At 39.8% G+C, this 16,968-nt stretch overlaps 1 protein-coding gene across 4 annotated transcripts in view; it reads right to left on the bottom strand.

Moving 5' to 3' along the window:
- runx3 (RUNX family transcription factor 3) overlaps positions 1-16,968 on the bottom strand; it is a 57,759-nt gene that overhangs the window by 23,837 nt on the left and 16,954 nt on the right. For all 4 annotated transcript variants that reach the window (XM_028437780.1, XM_028437783.1, XM_028437782.1 and 1 more), the window contains 3 exons: positions 9,274-9,515; positions 8,503-8,659; positions 7,169-7,273 (listed from right to left, as the gene is read on the bottom strand). In XM_028437780.1, coding sequence (XP_028293581.1) covers positions 7,169-7,273; positions 8,503-8,659; positions 9,274-9,515 — 504 coding nt within the window. The remainder of the gene's footprint in view (positions 1-7,168; positions 7,274-8,502; positions 8,660-9,273; positions 9,516-16,968) is intronic.

The following is a 16,968-nucleotide window of genomic DNA, read 5'->3' as shown; positions in this document are numbered from 1 at the left end:
AAACGTAAAGCCTCATGAAAATGTCTGTTTTTTTTGGGGGGTGGGGGTGTGGTTTCACAGAAAGTAAAAGCAGCACCATGTTTGCTACGACTTTGTGTTTGACCCATAGAAATACAAACGCTCCTTCAGATAAAGCCTGAAATGTCTGTTAGGGGTTTACAGTTACAGAACATGTGAGACATTTAACACTAACATCAACAAAGTTACAAAAAAAATTTAATTATTGAAAAAAAAAACTGTGTAACGTGTATTTATTTATTTTTTTCTTCCCAAATGCATTTGCACTCACAGTGTTGTCAGGAAAATTTCCGCCCTTGTAGTTAATGGCCTTTGCAAATTCTCTTAACTTGATGCAAAACCACAGAGGCATCATTTTACAGGGAACTGATTGGTCCGAGTTCCTAATTCTAATGCAATCTTCAGCTTTCGTCATTTAATTTTTGTTGCCTTTTAAAAGAGAATCAGAGGAAAATGACCCTTCCTGAATAAACTGCTGCATTGTCAGAGAGAATAACAAGCCCTCTCACTTTCTCTGATGATTCTGTTTTTATTCAGAAGAGCTGTGTTTACTCAGGGAATTACGACCTCTTCTCACCTTGGACGCAAAAGAAAGGATCTTTCCTTTTACCTGCTATTTACTCCCTGTTCCTAACCATTAATAAATATGCAGACCACAGGGTGGTGGGACATCTTTTCCAGTAACTAGCAGGTGCCTTATTCCCACAAGCCACCACTCATCCTCCTCACTCCCCCTCCTGTTCCATCCTGCCCCAGTACAAAAAAGTGTTTATTGTCATAATGCAGCAGAGGAGAAAAATATTCCTCCACTCATGGGCCATTTATTTTTCTCGAAGCAGATCACAACTTATACTGGATTACAGTTGAAAGGTCGTAATGGTTCTCCTCCAGCGTGGGTGCGTGTAAACAGGGAAGAGTGAGCACACACAGAGTGGGCCTTTTACTTCCCGGGTAGGTAAGTAAACAGGAAAGATGCTCGGCTTGGGAGTTTAGAGGGATGCGTGTACCAACACGTGCTATGACCCGAGCATCACATCTAAGATAATTAAAAAAATAAAAAAAAATCTTTCACTTTTATAATCGGAGTGAATTAAAAGCACTGTCTGAAGCGGCTGTGAATAATTCGGCAATTCCTTCTACATCCTGCTGTTCTGTCTGGCGTCAGCAAATGTGGAGTGGAATTTTTTTGTCTGAGTGGAAAAAGAAAGGGAATCGGTGTGGGGGATATGTTCATGTGTCTTCGGCAGGCATCAGCTGGCCCGGGGAGAGGGAAGCGGCATCGTGCTGTTTCAAAATGTTAAACAATGATGCTGTTTTTAACAGAAACATGTGCAACAGCAGACAGGCTGAACAAGTGTGTCAGTAGTAACTGCAGCTTACATCAATAAGTGTGTGTGAGTGTGCAAATCTTTAAGAAACCTGGCAACAAATCTCTACATTCAATCCAAAGAAAACCTTTAGACGCTTACATTTGCAGAATCAGACATTAAATAACGCTTCACAGAAATGTGTGACTGGCTGCTTTGTGCGCCTGGAGGAAAAAGCACAACTATTGGAGGCTTTTGTCCTCATCTGGCACTCGTCATAAGCCTCGAAATGTGGTAAATGTTTTCGGCAAGTTTCTCTGAAATTATTCAATATGAACCCAGACATTCCAGTGGATTTATAAATAGGACAATATTTGCTCCAATTTGGATGACTAAGGCCCAGTATGATATGTCTGGATCAATGGGGATGATAGCACAGTCTTTAGTCGGCATAGACGCCAACGATTCTCGATTCTTTGAAAAAGACATAAAGTTTATCTGCTCCCATCAGGCTGCGAGCCATACAGAAGAGGATTCAGATCATTATTTTGATGGTCATGAGTTTAAATGTTGAGGCTGCCGACTATGTGAATGTAGGATTGTGTGTGTGTGTGTGTGTGTGTGTGTGTGTGTGTGTGTGTGTGTAGGAAGCAGACTATAGCTCTTGGTTACACTGTGAGCCATTAGAGGAAAGCACCAAGCATCACACACTGTGTGTCTCTCCTGGCACCGCTACACCTGTAGGCCTTTTTCTCAAAGACACCCAGCTCCATTTACAAACATCAAAGTTGCCTTTGAGAGAGCAATTCTCACCAAGGCCGAGCCTTTCATGTGATTTGTGGAGCATGGGCGGTGCCCCCCCCGTGGGGGCAGACTTAAAGAGATGCACCTGGCAGGTGCGCAGAGCCGAGCACACGCAAATGCATGCGCAACATTTAATGCTATCAAGTTTTTTTTGGTGTTGACTTTACTGAGACACTGCAGAAGGACAGGGAAAATAAGACAGCAAATGTCATTGTTTGTCTATTTGCATACTTTGAACAGTCTGTGTGCTAAATGCAAATATAATCAACCTGACAACTCCAACACGCACGCACACATGCACACACACACACACACACACACACACATGCACACACACACACACACACACACATTGTTTCCCTTACTTCTACGCCCCACGCCCGTCATTCTTCTGCTGGAGCTACCAACACACCCAGCCGAGTAAACAGAGACAACAAAACACGACGGTGCTCGTGTGATTTTGGTGGATGTGTGTCGGCCCGTGAGTGGGAGAAGTGTATAGAGCTCTGTTCTAATGTCTACAACAGTAGCTAACGCACTTCATGAAACCGTATCTTAGATGCTGGGAACTAGCCTTGTTAACCACTTTAAAGAGTGGCCTCACCTGCCCAAAGATGACACGTTTGAATTAGCCGTAGACTAAAGTCATGCATATTTACACACTAATGTCCATGCAATGTTATACAGTTTAAAAAAAATTAAAACAAAATAGCAATGTTCAGTAAAGTAGATTAACACACACACACACCCCCGCCGTTATTTATTGTAAATTATCAATGGAACCAGGCTTAAAAATTCTTAAATTAATTTTAGTTATTTCTTTATTTAATTATTTACCTAGTTGCTTGTTTGAATTCCATTTTTTTAAATGTATAAATATTTAACATTTAGTGATGGTAAATAAAATACAGATTGTAAATTTAGTAAAAGCATTCTTATGAGTAGATCAAATAGAATAGTGAATAGTGTTATCATTTCTATCACAAACTGAACTTGGAGCATTGATTTCCTCGTGTGCTTGGATTCATCCTCAAATATTTGGAGAAAATACTAGTTTCTCTGCGTTTTGTTTGGCCAACAAATACTGTTCAAACATTCTCCTTATTTCCCACAATGTCATTTTTTTTTTTTTTTTTTTTAATGAAATACATAAACTCATTTACACACGTTCTTGACACATGGATCTATAAGCATCCTACATGAATTATTTCTTCAGGCTCTAACATAGCTCATAGATGCACTGCCTGAAGCTCTGAGGGGAGTTTCTCTACGTAACTTAAGTCGTTTACAAGATTTAGTGCCTCTTATAATCTCCCTGTCAGACAAGGAGAAACTGCTTTGTGTAGCATTAGCCTCCTTTTGCAGCCCAGTTAAGGCCGAGTAGAAGTGTGTTGATAAAGTATGACAATCATGGAGGGTGTTATGACGAATGCCGGATGTGTGATGAGGAAATCAGCAGCGAGTGACACTAAAATTCTTGTAGCTGAACATACTTTCTGTTCAGAGATGCAGTGTGTGTGACTGTTTACATGTTTGTGTATCCAGACGTCAGTGTGTCCAAATACAATCAGCGTGTCTTGTTTCTGGAACCTTTACAGCGCTGTAGTCCTGTCCATCAGGTTCTCCATCAGTTAACATTAACAAAAACCTCCCTAGTGCCAGTTTCCTCTGTGTTTGGCAGCGTCGCGCTCACACAGGTGAGCACAACACTGTCCAAGTAGTGCTTCAAAATCCGACTGAATTGTTACCACATTGTGTGGCATGGTTGAAAAAAAAAAAATGAGAACAACAGGATCAGCCCAGAGTTTAAAACCCATCACTGTCTCCAGGGACGGGATAAAGAAAAAGTGCTGTTAGTTTTATGTGCTTGGCAGGGGTGCTGCCTGGGCTCAAAATGACGAACCTTGTGGGTGGATTATTTTTATAGTCCTGGTAATGTCTGAATGCCACAGAGTGCTCCTGTTGTTTGTCTGTGCCTGCATGAACAGGACTTATTCGGCACATGGAGAATACACTACTTGTTTTACTGCGTGGCTGTCTTCTTTGCATTTCTTTTCCAAGTTTGCAAACAAACCCAAAACCTTCCCCGAAAAGTCATCTCGGCATTAAATAATTAACTGAGCCTGTTTATTTTATTCACTGTGTGATATCACTGGATTAGAACTCAATGCAAAGTCATTGAGTACCAGCACTAACACTCTATTCATCTCCTTAGTGTGGCATAGTTTACTATCAAAACACACGTCTATTATGATCAGACCTTGAAAGCAGTGCTTTGCTATCAGGTACTACGATGTTAAACTGCGTTTTTGCAGTGTTTCATTGGATAAAGCTGATACGTTGGGACCCACAACCATAATATATTTTAGAAACCTGGTTGAGACTGGAAGAATCCCTCACGTATAGCTCCACAGTTGGGCTCACAAATGACATCTAATGGGTCCAACAACAGAAAGAGGCTCTCAGTTCAAAAATACGTACATTCAAATGTGTAAAGCATTTTTTTACCAATTCAAGCCAGGACAACTTTTCAGATGAAAGAATGACTTATGAAGTCCACAGTTTCAAGAACACACAATAAGAGAAGTCAATATCACCCTTGTCGGTGCACAGATCACGAAAACTCAACAACACAAACTGTATCACACCAACACCTCCCTATCACAGCCTGCAGACAATGAAGAAACCACCCTAAACTGCTTCATTTAATGCGGATCACATCATCCATCCACTTGTATCTTTTTATAACACAGGAAGTGTTAACTAGCTGCCTATACATCACACAAACATTAAAAAAAAAGATCATCAGTATTGGACTTATGTTATGTTTTCTGTTGTTCCCTTGATACTAAACATTTGAACCTATCATCATGCAGCCATATGGAAGGCCTGATAACAAGCAATGTGCTCGATAAAAGTGTGTTCGAGAAGAGACACAACAGGGACATGTGGGACTAGCTATGCCCGTGAGGACTTAAGTTTCAAGCCCTCCTTTAAAATGCCTTTAAAAAACCAATACAAGCTTTAGTTTGGTGCACAATGTGTAAAAAGAAGTACATGTTTAACATGTAATCTACAAAACAGGTTTAATGTGTTTGATTTCAGACATGACCAAAGCATTAAAACATCACATATGAGTCATGTAAAGATGAGTCTAGTCACATCAACAGAGTATTTTTCTCTCTGAGATCATCTTTCCAAAGCAACCATGTCATTCTTTTAGGGAAAAGAAATCATCCAATAGTTGGCACGCTGGATGTTTTTAGTTACACTGACAGGAGAAGAAAAGCTGATATTTTCTTAATTTACTGAAATCATATTCAGATGCTTCACTGCTTATTCGTTGTATTTTTCTGTTGTTCTGTGAATTCCCTCTTGGTGCCGTGTAACGATTTAATGGAGCCCTAAATTCCTCCTGACCTATATTAAACAGTGTCACTTTATAGCAGCCAGCGTCAGTGCAAAAGCAGCCCAGCACTGCTGACGCCTGCTGCTGCTGCTGTGACATGTTGACAGACTGACGGAGACGACCTGAACGTACACAGTTATTTCAAGCAGATTACAGATGCACACGAGAGTGTTTTAAGCACAGGCACGCAGCCCTCTTTCTTCCTTTCTTTTTTTTTTTACAAATTGAAACCATCCGCACACCCACAATGAGTGGGTATTATTATCCGGCCCCCTTCTCCCGCCTTTGCAGTCACTGTTCTCTTTTATATGTCTGCAAATAGCATCCTGTTTAGCAGGAGGGTGATGAGCCTCTATTGGAGCCTTTCAGTTCCAGCCTCACGTGGCCACCATTGCTGTGTGATCTGCTTTGACTGAGACGAATCCACCACATTCCGAATAACACGTCCTTATACTCCGAGAGACTTTTAAAACCCTAAAGCAGCCATGGGCACCTGGTGGCCCCAGGGCTACATGTGGCCCTTGATCTAATTGTGTGCCTCCACCTGAAGTAAATGCACAAAATAACTCCAAAAACATAGAAAATGTCAGCATTGACAAATTTTTTTTGCAAAAATACATAAAAAATTGGCAAAAAAATTGCCAATACTCAAAATGAATAAAAAAAAAACAAAGAAAAATACAAAATAACACATAACGCACTAGACAACAAAAATGTATAGAATGACAGAAAAATATACAAAAATGACAACAAAATTATGCAAAATGTCTTATGCACAAAAACCGCAAAACAACTAAAACACACAAAACCCTTTGCTGTGTATTATTGCTCAGATTGGTCATTATTCTACATGCTGGCATGAATGTTGATAATGTGGCCCTCGGATCAGAGAATCACATTTTTATTGCCTCCGCTCTGATGTAAGATGCCCATCTCTGCCAGGAAGCAAAACCTTCCAGTTTCCATAAGGTCACAATTGTATCTCCTGCTGTTCAAACCTTGTGCATCTGATTGGTCTGAGTAACATCACTCACTCATCATCCCTACCCTGAGAAGCGAGCTTTGTCTGAACTGTGGCACTCACTGCTTCAGCAAACCATGGCCACCCTGCAGGCCTGAGTCCAGTATGAAATAAATCAACGGGGCACTTATGTGGTCAGGCAGGTAAGACCCCGCTCTGACCAGCACTGGGGGAGGTAGCAGTGAGGAAGAGGAGGAGGAGGAGGAGGAAGAATCTACAGAGCTAAGAGCCACCTGCGGCTTGGAGACTCGCTCAGGTCCTCTTAGTGGTCTTGGTTTTGCCTTAATATGCTTTACAGTTTCCTCTGACTGGGTGCTTCCCTCCCCGTGCCCCTGCCACACACACACACACACACACACACCCACTCACGCACGCGCGCACACAAACAGGAGGCTCACCATAACCACTGCATTCTCACACATTTCTATCCCAAATTCAGGTCAAAATAACTCGAGTACAATCTGGAGCTTTTACGCACGGGATCGTGTGACCAAGATGCGCATTTTACGCACAAAAAGATACAGACACACAAGCTCTCCAACTGGGTGTTACTATTACCAACGCAGCACTGAAAGTGGTGTGTGTGTGAGTGTGTGTCAGTGTACTCACTGCGCGGCTCTCGCGGTCCGTCCACGGTGACTTTAATGGCGCGGTGGTAGGTGGCCACTTGCGGCGGTCCAGTGAACACGGTGATGGTCAGGGTGAAGCTCTTTCCTGCGGCACAGGCACGACAGTTATTTAAATTTTTTTTTTTTTTTTTTTTCCAAAGATATCGTTTCTTCCCATCTTGTTCGCAACAATACATCTCTTGTTCAACTTCAAGCAGCCTCCGAGTCAAAGGGAAAAGACGCGCACTCTTTGGCGGTCTGGTATGATTTAGACTGTTGGTGGGAATGTCTTCCAGATTGTCTCAAAGAGCTTACAGTAATAGTTTATTGTTCAACAAGGTTGGATCTTGCTCCCATCTGCATCAAAGGCAGTGCAGAGGAGGGGGCGGGAGGCTGCACGGCGCAGCGGGGCCGGGACTCGATCCCCAGCCAGAAAGCTTTGTTTAAGAGAGACTGCGTGGGAAGACAATAAAAAAAAATCTCGGGCGGGATAATTGACTACAGATTATATAAAAAAAGGTGAGAAATACAGTTTTTACTTGGTGACGAGACCTTTTTCCCCCCAGGTCAAATCTCACTGAAAAAAACATTTAATTCTGCTTCAAAACTCATTCTTTTAAATATATATTCACGTTTTGGTCATTTAGTTATTAATGTTTTAAGTTGTAAGTATTTCAATGGACAAATTATGGTTATTTTTGGCCTGTGCTTTAGACACAACATCCTGCAAACAGGCATGTTGATGCGTAAATTGTGCGTAAAACAAAAGGCCTTTTCTGACAAATACGGTTTGGATTATTTAACAATACACAGAATGTAGCTTTTAATTAACCAGCTAGACAATATTTTGCATTTGGGAGAAAAAAAAAACAACAACAACCATAGGCTATCCAAAAATAAAAAAATAAAAAATGATGCACACCAGATTTGTGATGTCTCACCCCTCCTACCCAAATTAGACTAAACAACAAAATCTACTTTTGTAAGAGATCAAAAGGCCCAGGAGAATACATGTTGATATGCTATGTTTATAAAGCCTCAGACTGTTCATCTGTGTAAAAGACTTGGAGAACAAGATTTTATTCAAATTATACACTTTCACTAAAAAAATAGTATATGCTGTCAAATCTAGTCATTTAGAAATAAGAGCCATTATTATAATAATAGTAATAGTAGGTGTGTGTGTGTGTGTGTGTGTGTGTGTGTGTGTGTGTGTGTGTGTGTGTGTGTGTGTGTGCGTGTGCGTGTGTGCGTGTGTGCGTGTGTGTGTGTGTGTGTGTGCGTGCGTGCGTGCGTGCGTGCGTGTGCGTGTGTGTGTGTGTCTGGGCTCTGCACCTCGTCCGCTCCTGCCCACAAAGCGCAGGTCGTTGAAGCGGGCCACCTGGTTCTTCATCACCGCGGAGGCGTTCCTCAGCTCGGCCGAGTAGTTCTCATCGTTCCCGGCCATCACTGTGACCAGAGTCCCGTCGGGCACGTCACCGAGTGCCACGACCTGCAGGCAGTGGAGGAGAACCAGCGGTCACTTTGGGTCACCAAAACCCGACAGAGCGCTTAATACCATATCCGGCACCCACATCGTCATCACCCAATTATTTTATTTTATTTTATTGTTTTTAATAATTTAAAACGCAAATACAACTTGGATGTAACGGGGATTATAGAAGGCTAAATACAAAATAGGGAATAATAAAATGCTATGTGTATCAATATATTTTTTAAATTCTCAATAAGGCTGTGCCATAGAAATTGCTAATTTTTTTAACTACATAATTAAAATAATCATGTAAAATTAATAACTATTATTTGCTGTAATGCTTTGACTACAAATATATGTAATCATCCTTGTTTAAAATATTAGTCCTCGTGGCCTAAAGCATCTTGAATCAGAGATGATCCCCACTTTAACAAATTATGCACAGAAAGTAAAAACTCATCCTCATCTGCTTTCGGTAATTAAATAAATCACAGGCTAGTGATCTTTTAAATTCTAATTAAATTGAAATGACTCGTTTTGCAACTATAATTTTTGTTGCAACTAGTGCGTGCCTTTTAGTTACAGTGCGTTATTAGAATAAAGATAAATATGTTTGAGCTTGTGCGTCTTGCCTTGAAAGCCACCGGCAGCGTCTTGTTGCACCTCCAGTGAGACGGCAGCACGGAGCAGAGGAAGTTGGGGCTGTCGGTGCGCACTAGTTCACCAGCGTGGTCCGCTAGGACGTCCACGACGTTCCTGGTGTCCGGCCTTGACCTCAGAGGCCCCGGGGTGGCCATGGTCCCGTTGCTGTCTCCGAGTTTGCTGCAGGAGAAGGACGTGGAGGGCGGCGTGAACCGTCTGGTTGTGGGCGGCTCTACGGGAATATGCATCACAACAGCTTGGGTCAGCGCCACGGGACTGATGTGGTGTCAGAAAATCTGGCCTGCTAAGTTAGAGAAAGATTCCTCTTCTTTTTTTCTATTATCCAAAAAGTCTGTTTTCAGAGTCCTCCGCGGGGGCGCGCAGGGATGATGGGCACTCGGTGTGTGTTCTCTGCTTCAACAGAAACACTAAACTCTGGTAACAGCAGAGCTATAGATCATCTGCACGGGATGCGTAAAATTGACAAACATTAGTTCATTTTTAATGTCGGTGCAGCATTAAAAAGAAAATGTCAACCAAAAAGCAGAAGCTCTCCAAAGTCTCTCTCGGTGCTGAACTTGCCACAGCACACGTTGGCACGCGCACAAACAGTTTACCAGCTATTTGGGATCCACACAAAAAGTAGTTTTGTTGACTTCCCTAAAAAAAAAAAAAAAAGATATTGCCTTTCGGCGACAAACCAGATGATCCAGGATCTGAGCGATTCCGGTTGAATGGCACAATTTAATAGGACGGTTTAAACTATAAAACACGAGGCAAGTCTGGAGCCAAAAGTCAAAAAAGCAGAAAAACACATAAGTATGAAAAGGAGTGATCTAAAATTAAACTACAGCTGAGACAGCGGGTTTTCCTTTCCGCGCGTAAAAGTTGTTGCAGTCGCATGAACCGGCGGCTCTGCCCACAAAGGCACCGCACAGCGGAGGAAAAGGTGGGGTGGGAGGAGGAACAGCTGCTGTCGCTCCTGGTTTCCTTTTAAAAGTTTATCCTCCTGTGCGCACGAAGGGCAACGAGAGACTGAGTGGAGTGCCGCGACGTTATTTCACCCCACTCATTTTAGCATTTAGTGGTTGGGAGTGCTGAGATGATTTCCACCAATGAATCTGCAGGGCTGGGCTTTACATCAGGCCAATCAAAGTGTTGCCCTGCTCCCACTCAGCTCTGAATTATTCATACATATCTGCGCCTTTATGTGAAACACACAAGACGTTAACATATTTGAGAATTCAGGAGCCAGTTTAGAGAATTCGTGAGGATGAATTAATTGGATTTGGATGGATTTTTACAGCTTTTACGCAAACTTTTCAACATGACGCAACTCTGTCAATGGGGTTTTACGCTTTGAAAATGAGTGTTTTAATAAAAAGAAAACAAACTCTATTTGACCCAATGACATTTTAGCCTGAAAAAAAAAAATCTAAGTTGAAATGTTATATTATGTAAAATACAACATGTGTATTTGTGCTCATTTTACACACACAATTTTATTATATCTGCTTTAATATGAGCTGCTTTTATCATCGGATGACTAAACTGAGGTTTCATCGAGATGGCCTAGGGATGTATGAAATCAGCAAATTATTTTTTATTGTAAATATGGGTTGCCGGCACGACAGTGAAGAGAGACATTAAGGCAAACTTCTCAAATCAATCCAACCTGCAGATGGATGAGATGGATGAGCGTGCGCGCCTTCCACTGTGCGCCTTTCCGACGCTAGTTGGCGTATTTGTCTTGTCAATGGCTTTCAGCTCTCACTGTGTGAGGCAGACGTTGCACGTCTTCAGAGAATAAAGCAGAACTTTGTGATCGGACAGTGATCTGTGTTTAATTAGACTTTAGAAATCGCATGTGAATAGTTTGGATAAAACTTTGACACAATTTCTTTTTTAAAAAATAGAAAAAATAAATAAAAACCATATTCGTGATAGTTTTTTTTTTGGTTAATTTCTGTTCATTAAATGTCCATTTTATGAGTCAAAATTCATTATTTAGTAGATTTTAGTTCAGTCTACTTAATTAATCTTTCTTTGTTTTTTCAAGCTTTGACTGCAGATGTATATTTTGAGGCAAGTTAAAGTACAACTTTATTTTACTTTGTGTAACAATTGTTTAAATAACTGGGGATAAAATCCATCTTAAATGTGATTTTTAATCATTTAAAATTCACAATGGAAAAAAGGGCATTCAAGTCCTTTTGTATAGTCACATGTGTGTTTTTTCCCCCTTTCAGTGCTGATCAAAGCTATATGATGTGAATGATGAAGAAAAAGGAACATGTAAATGAAACACAGTTGTGTTTGTTGAAGGTTGTGGCGTTAAACCTATAAATATATACCTTTTTTATTTATTTACTGTGGCTGTATATGTGGCTACAAACAGCGTTGCTGCTGCTGCTGCAAAGGAAAAAGCCAAAGTTAACATTACATGTCAAACTCAATGTATACAGGCTTTAATTATTTCATATTGGCTCAACCTTAAATATGACATAAAAATGTAAACTAAATACAAATATGTTGCTTAGTTTCAATTCAGAGGAAATAAAACACATTTTGTAGAGAAATGTAAAAAAAAGTTTATAAAAATCTGTGTAAACATGACAGACCAAACAGTGATCATTCAAAAAATATGGCATAAATAGTTTAATGACGGCTGTCTGAAACAAAATAGTTTGGTGTTTTAGTTCTTTTTCTTTTGGAGTTTTTTTTTTTGTTTTTTTGTAGGTTTAAGGGAGGTTTGGGATTCTCAGATAGGCAGATGCTTGGCTGCATGGGAAACAAATGTTTGAGAAATGTTTCTGTACAGTTACACTTTAAAAACCTATGACAGTCACTTATTAAATAAAAAGGACATATGGAATATGAGACAGTTCAGCTCGTAAGACAACATTGCTGGTGTCCTATAGTGCATTATGCAATACTTAATGTGCTAAATAAAGACTTTTTTTTTTTTTTTTTTTTAAAATAACAAAGTTCATTATAAAAATTACGATTAAAGGGCTTTTAAAATTTAATTAATTGGATGGTAAAACATCAATTCAGTGAAAACATGATGTAAATGTCAACACTTAGGATCCCATATAGGATATAAGTTTTTTATTTTCTAACACTAGTAATCTAAAATCCCTGACACAATCAAAGTCACATTTATTCATTGTTTCCTGCCTCAATATTAAGTCTAAGCTGACTTTCATTATTCATTGCATGGGAACAATATAAACTCATTCAGACCGTCACCTTTTCATTTCTTTGTGTCCATAAAAAGACAGATTTTGTGGCCTCGTTGCAATTAAAGATGCTCATTAACGGAAACTGAATGAGTGAAAATACCAGCAAAATGCAACACACAATAGTCTTCAGGAATGGCAGCAAACCGTGTTTAACGAGGCTGCAAACGTGTTTCTATCCCTTAAATCAGCGACAACATGAATCTGGTATTTATGTAAATATAAAATGGTAAATAATACAGATCTCAGCTTCATTTGCAGCAGGAATTAAATATTTTGCTTTAAACACTAAACAGTATAGTGACTGAATGCTAACAAATCATTTAAGGAAATAAATGAAATCATCTCCTTAGATCTTCCTCCAATCTTCTCCACAACTTGGACCATGACAGTATACGGTTGCCATCCTCGTGCCCTGTTTGACTTTTTAAGGTTTGATATTATCATGTGCAGAGTAGAGCCTCACAGGTATAAAGTCTTGGGTTCATAATCTGAGAAAAAAGGCTGATGGTGTTGCCTGTACATGGTTTGCATGAGTGATGCTCTGTGTGTACACATTGCAATCTGCTTTAATGTGAATAATTATCTTAAAGTGAAAACACTGCAATTATCTTCTGTTATATTAATGAGGTACATAAAGGAAGTTGTTGGTCAAACCATTTAACAAGTTAATCCATGTTGCCTTATATTCCTGTTGAGAACATTAACCTTTGCCTGCAATAAGTTGGGGACTTTTTCATCAAAATATTCAGATTTTGAAGGGAAGGGACTTGCATATTTTTTTTTTTTTTTTTACGATTTTCTTTCTTGACCCTCTTCATCTACAATATTCCACATCAAAGCTTGGGCATCATTTTTTAAATCCAAGTCTGCTTTGAGATCTTTGTCTGGCAGACACTATGCTGATGCAATAAATCTACTTTGTGTTCAGTTTTCTGTGTTGTATGTAGGAAGGTTTAGGGTTATGTAGGAAAATGAACAAATAAAGTGTCAGTCTGGGTCCCCCTCCAGGCGTGAGATGACCGGAAATGATAAAAACCATAGAAATAAATCTATTCAGGAGCCACTTAATCAATGTTTTTCAACCTTGGGGTTGGGACCCCATGTGGGGTCGTCTGAAATTTCTAAAAAAATATTATTATTATTATTATTATTATTATTATTATTTTTTTTTTTTTAGATTAAAGCAACAATATTAAACAACTGTATTTTTATACTTTCACTTTGGGAAATATAAATGCATTTCAACTAAAATGCAGTTTAAAAAAAAAAAATGTCTGAGCTTAAATCAAATCATATCAAAATGGGGTCATTATCAAAAAAGGTTGGGAACCACTGCACTAAATACTGTTTCTTTCCACTTATTTATAAAATGAGACTCTTTAAAATGCGTGTTATCACTTGTTTATTCCATCTTTGTGCTCTATGGTTGTTTTTAAATAGTTTTCTAAGCAAAATGTGTCGTTAGAAAAAGTGGGTACATGGATTCAGTAATAAGAGAAATGGGGTACTAGAGCTAAAAAAGTTTAAGAACCATTGTCTTAAGTGATATGATTTAACATTTTGTCTTTAGTTTGTGATGCCTGCAGCTAAATTTCTTCATGTATAGCTATAATAAATCACATGGCGCTTTGATACTATAAAAATTTCAGTTCATTAAGGGTTAACAGCAACCGAGTGCAACATAATATCAGATCACCTATCGTACAGTCTCTATTTTGAGCACAGCTGGGCTTGGACAGTGACATTGCTGGTGATATTTTAGTCATCCTGCAGCTCCAATTTAATATTAAAACGTGACCACACGCCCCTGGTGTACCCCGCTCAGCCTTAATGTGCGCTGCGGGCGCCTGTCACATTTAGACCTGCACATTTCAACATGCAGTTTCTACAGTTTCAGCCGCACAGGCATTGAAAACAGAGCACGCCGTGCCCCTGAGTGATTTTTAATGATCTGAGTTGCTCCAGTCTGAAATTAATACAGAAGTTCTGGAGGATGTGCAAAACCCTCTGGACCCAGCTCAGAAACATCAGCGATAGAAAACAAACCACTTGAGATAAAAATCAAGAAGTCACAGCATCGTTTACTGAACAAAAACTTGAAGTGCTTCTCAACCCAATCATAATCTTATGATGATGTTGGTCTAAAGGACACTGTGAAGTATCCAGTCAGCAAACGCTCCTTTAAAAACCAAAGGGAATCTTATTATTTGGTTGTTAAAGTGTTAAAGGTCAAGCCTCTAGGGTCAGTGAGGGTGGACCTGCCTCTAAACACCATCCACACTATATTCGGTGCCACATTAAAGCCTCTTTGATACAAAGAATGTAGTCTAAGATGCAACAAGACTCCTATAAAGTTATACCCTCTCGCTTCCTGAATATGATCTATTAGGCTGTGTAAACTCCAGGGCTATTTTCAGCCGTGCACCCATAAGCCTGCAGATGGGCGGCTATTCATTTAGAAAAGGGGTCTACGAGGGCAATTAAGAGTAGTTTGAGGTTCGCCGATGACATAAGAAAAAGATTTCTATCTTTAGAGAAGCTGTGGCAGTCACACATTTCTGTGCATTCACAAATTACAGGGCGAGCTCCAGCCCTCAACCCACCGAATGCATTCCTTCCGAAAAGAGTCGACTCGGATTTCATCCGGGGGTTTTCTGCTCGGTGGAAATGTGAGCGCTCTTGGAGGACGACTTCTATGAAATGAGGTTTTATTCCTCTTGGATTAAATTAGCTCTACTTTGGGGCTTGGGCTGGTTTGTTGTATGAATGATGAATTTTGCGGTGGCTGTCTGGGACGCCAAGCCTGTTTACTCTTCCCTCTCTCTCTCCCTCTCTCTCTCTTTTCATATTCCACTTTTTCAGCTTTGATATGTCAAGAGTTTTGTGTGATTAGACTTCCAAGCATGATGCAAGCCACCAAAGCCATTTGTGCCAGTGCCCTCAAAGCCAAGTCTTTCTCTAGCGTCAGAGTGTTTATATACACCAGTATATAGAGAAACTTTTAAACAACAGCGCGTGGGTGCAGACTGTTTGGGTTTTTGGCCTCTTGCTGCTCTGATGGCTGATTCCTTCTCAAATTTTGATTACACTACGTGTCAGCACATCACAGTTGGCGGTCATTTTTGTCCATTTTGATGTCAAGACAAGAAAATAGAAACCAGATTGAACAATTTTGATCGTATAAATCTGTCTGCTACATGAATGTCTTTGTTAGTTTGAACTCATTTGTGCACTCAGACTGTGTTTCATGTGTCTAAAATCTTTGTTTCCAAAGCTTTCTTTGGCTCTTTCGTGCTCTTCCTGAGGACAGTAAGTGTTTAGGAGTTGGGAATTTAGAGTGTATTTTATCCACAGGACGAAGGGATGATGTGACGTTTCCAAAGCCAGCAGCTAATTACTATGTAAGCATGATGAACAGATACAGCAGTCACCAAAAAGAGACAATGAGCACATTCATCTCATGCATCTTTAATACCCTGCTTACATTTTATAGGAGGTCCAGAGCGGAGCCAGGGGCTTATTAAAGGCGCTGCGAATCAATTGAGCAACTTAATGGCTGTTGGGGGACGACTCCAACTCTGTTTGATTTCTGTCTGCTAAATGTAAATGGGCTTCTTAAGGACTACACTTTTTCAATGATACCAGGCATGCATTTGTCCATCTGATGCCTCACACCGTAATGAATGCATTATGAGTTTGGTAGGCTGGGCACTTGGATGGTTCTCCCAGAGCAGCAGTCGAAGAAATTCAACTTATTTACTTTAAAGTACTTTCATACTAAGCTTTAATCCTCAGTGGAAACTGTTTAAATTTGTTCCGAGCTAATCCGAGTATGGTTGGCCCTTTGGTTATTCCAAAAAGCCAGATAAGCGGTGTTTTTCTTTCTTTAAATTAAAATGAGAAAAAGGCAAAATCTTGTTTTGTTTGTGTGATATTTAGTTATTTACGGGGAAGTTATTAGGCGAGAGCTATATATTGTTTTATTACTGAGGTAACGCTATCCAAGCTTCACAAAATCTTAGTCGTGCAATCCCGCCTTCAAAATATTATTGCTTCTCTATGCATAGTTCAACAGTAAAGGCTTGTGGGGGACAACTCGCAAAAATGCCAAAATTACGTTGTACCTTGCCATCTTTAAATGTAATAACCAGAACGAACCATACACAGATTCACGATGTAAAAGATTATTTACATTTTGATTTTAACTTGAAAATTTGATGAAGCAGTAAAATTAATCTCCGGAAAATTAAACCAATTACTGTCGTTTGCGGGTTTTGATGTTGACAGAAAGAGCTAGACTCTAATTAGCTTATGTATTAAGCTAACTTTTACATAATCTATAACTTGTGGTATCAAATCATGTGAAAACATAGCCAAGAGAAAATATTTGTTTAATTGTTTTCAGCATTACAAGTGGCGTTTTTGGCTATATGCTGACTA

Source organism: Gouania willdenowi, chromosome 22 (genome assembly GCF_900634775.1).
Source record: "Gouania willdenowi chromosome 22, fGouWil2.1, whole genome shotgun sequence".
Lineage (NCBI taxonomy): Eukaryota > Metazoa > Chordata > Actinopteri > Blenniiformes > Gobiesocidae > Gouania > Gouania willdenowi.
Note: the sequence above shows the minus strand (reverse complement) of the source record. Positions and strands in the feature narration are given on the sequence as shown.